Below are 2799 nucleotides of genomic sequence, written 5' to 3'. Positions count from 1 at the left end.
CCAGACAGGATCCAGCAGTGCCCATGGCCAGCCCCAGCTACTGTCGCTCCAGAGGCTTGCCCTCTGACTCCGGGGCCTTGGGGTCATGCCCCCTCAAGGCTAAGGTGCCTGGCAGGGTAGGGCCCTTGGGGTGGGCAGACAGACCTGGGCATCTGTGGTCCCTGAACTCAGGTCTGATACTGACAGAGACGTAGGTGCCGCACAAACTCTCATCCACACAGTGCCCGTGCGCAGGCGGTCTGCTGTGCCTGATTGCGTGTGGATAGCTGTGGGGTCGCTGGCCTGTGTCCAGGCCCGGCTGGGCCCTGGGCTGATGGTTGGGTGGGAGTTGGGTGAGGGGCCTGGAGCCTCTTTGGGACCCACCAGGGCCCCCATCCCCCTGCCGCCCTTGTCCTTGGGGGGCCGCTGTCCCCTCTGACCTAGGGTGTACAGCTGCTTCCTGTGTGACCAGGAGGAGCCCCTGCCCTCTTGGCAGGTGGGTTTTGAGGGCTACCAAGCACAGCTGTTTTGCATCCTCTGGGGACCCTACTCCCCTCTCACGTCTCAAAGAGCCGGCCTCTGGGACCACAGAGCCGCCCCGGCCGTGAGAAGCTGCTGACGTGGTATTCAGTGGGCCAGCACTCAGGAGCTTTGGTGCATGTAGGCAGCTGAGGCCTGGGTCGGGGGCACTGCGCTTGGGCCCCTCTGCTCACCTTGGGCAGGCGACCCAGGTGGAGCTCAGGCCTGAGGTCTGTGCTGGGCCGTGGGTCCCCTTTCGATCCCCCTTGGCTCTGGACCCCAAGCCCCTCCTCGTTGACTGTTCCTTGGACCCACCCGCAGGCCCCCCCAGGATGGCGGACAAGGTGGTCCCACGGCAGGTGGCCCGGCTGGGCCGCACCGTGCGGCTGCAGTGCCCTGTGGAGGGGGATCCACCACCATTGACCATGTGGACCAAGGACGGCCGCACCATCCACAGCGGCTGGAGCCGCTTCCGCGTGCTCCCCCAGGGGCTGAAGGTGAAGCAGGTGGAGCGGGAGGATGCCGGCGTGTACGTGTGCAAGGCCACCAACGGCTTTGGCAGCCTGAGCGTCAACTACACCCTTGTCGTGCTGGGTTAGTCGCTGCTGCGGTCAGAGGTCATGGGCTGGGTTGGAGCCAGGCAGGGGCAGGCAGGAGGGCGGACGGGGACACACCTGGGGCCTGAGAGTCAGCCAGCCCCGGGCAGAAAGCCTTCCTTCGGCGCCCTGCCCTCCCTCTGCTGACTGCACCTCTGCCACCATCCCCCAGGCTGGGCTCCGTTCCTGTCCCCATCAGGCTCCAGCCTCTGGGCCTTCCTCCGGGCGGAGGGCGGCGGGCAGCGGGCGGAGGGCAACGGCCGGGAGCCGCAGGCCGTGGTCCCACGGAAGGGCTGGGGCCCGAGGCCTTGGCAGGGTGTGCCGGCCGTCGGCTGTGACTTTGAGGCTCAGGTTTCGGAGTTCAGAGGAGCCGCGGGGATGCCTGGCCTTTCTGTTCTCTTCTGCGCCTGGGGCCTGGGTGCGGGGCTTGGACAGGTGTCCAGAGACACGCCCTCCATACCTAGGGACCGGGCACCCCGCCTGCTCTGCCGGGCTCCTGGGTGTGGGGCCCTCCGGTGGAGCTCCTGGAGCTGGGCTGGCCCGTTTCTGAACGCAGGAGGCTGGCCCAGGCCCCGGCAGGGTCTGGGGGTGCGGCCTGAGACAGCCTGGTCCTGGGCTCAGTGGAGGAGCGGCTGTCACAGGGTGGATGGAGGGGACATTCCACAGCACGCCCTGCTCCTCCAGATTGTGTGGAATGGGAAAACTGTGGCTGTCCCCCCACCCCCACCCCACAGTCCTTTCAAAGGCGACGATGACCGGGAGGTATGAGAGTCTCGTCTGCTCACCAGCCCTCGGCCCCTTGATGTAGGCTAGGGTTACTGCAGCTGCTGGCCGGCCCGGCTCCCTCCTCCCCGGGGCCTGCAGACCCCCCGGAGCCAGAGTGGGGGCCAGCCCTCCAGCCCCACCCGTACCCGTCAGGATCACCTGCGCCTAGTGTGGGCCAGCGGCCCTTGCCCAGCTGTCCCTGGGATTCTGGGCTGTGGGTGTGTGGTGCAGCCCCCTGCCTGGGTGTCCAGGACTGTCCTGGCTGGGGCTGAGGGCACTAGAGGCCATGGGAGAGTTGGGGGTGCTCCTCAGGGCCCCCCTCACCTGCCCTCCCTGTGCACCTCCATTTCTCTGCAGATGACATTAGCCCAGGGAAGGAGAGCCTGGGCCCCGACAGCTCCTCTGGGGGTCAAGAGGACCCCGCCAGCCAGCAGTGGGGTGAGCAGGGGACCGCCGTCTGCCAGGGTGGGGGGTGTCTGTCCTGGCCCCTCGGCCGCTTCCCCATCCTCTGACCTCCATGCCGCCCCACCGCACAGCACGACCACGCTTCACACAGCCCTCCAAGATGAGGCGCCGGGTGATTGCACGGCCTGTGGGCAGCTCCGTGCGGCTCAAGTGCGTGGCCAGTGGGCACCCTCGGCCCGACATCACGTGGATGAAGGACGACCAGGCCTTGACGCGCCCAGAGGCCGCCGAGCCCAGGAAGAAGAAGTGGACGCTGAGCCTGAAGAACCTGCGGCCGGAGGACAGCGGCAAATACACCTGCCGTGTGTCGAACCGCGCGGGCGCCATCAACGCCACCTACAAGGTGGATGTGATCCGTGAGTGTGGCCTGGGGCACTGGCGGGCCGGGGGTGCTGGTGGGGTCTGGGGGCTGGCGGGCCAGGGGCTGGTGGACCGGGGGTGCTGGTGGGGTCTAGGGACTGGTGATCTGGGAGCT

General features: G+C 67.8%; 1 protein-coding gene across 2 annotated transcripts in view; it reads left to right on the top strand.

The window, feature by feature from the left end:
* Window positions 1–809: 809 nt before the first annotated feature.
* FGFRL1 (fibroblast growth factor receptor-like 1) overlaps window positions 810–2799 on the top strand; it is a 4829-nt gene continuing 2839 nt past the window's right edge. For both annotated transcript variants that reach the window (XM_011970889.1, XM_011970888.1), the window contains exons 1-3: window positions 810–1092; window positions 2217–2297; window positions 2396–2680. In XM_011970889.1, the coding sequence (XP_011826279.1) occupies window positions 831–1092; window positions 2217–2297; window positions 2396–2680 (628 nt within the window). In that variant the 5' untranslated portion in view covers window positions 810–830. The remainder of the gene's footprint in view (window positions 1093–2216; window positions 2298–2395; window positions 2681–2799) is intronic.

Source organism: Mandrillus leucophaeus, unplaced genomic scaffold (genome assembly GCF_000951045.1).
Source record: "Mandrillus leucophaeus isolate KB7577 unplaced genomic scaffold, Mleu.le_1.0 Scaffold98, whole genome shotgun sequence".
In the NCBI taxonomy this organism is placed as follows: domain Eukaryota; kingdom Metazoa; phylum Chordata; class Mammalia; order Primates; family Cercopithecidae; genus Mandrillus; species Mandrillus leucophaeus.
This window is presented reverse-complemented; position numbering and strand designations above follow the sequence as displayed.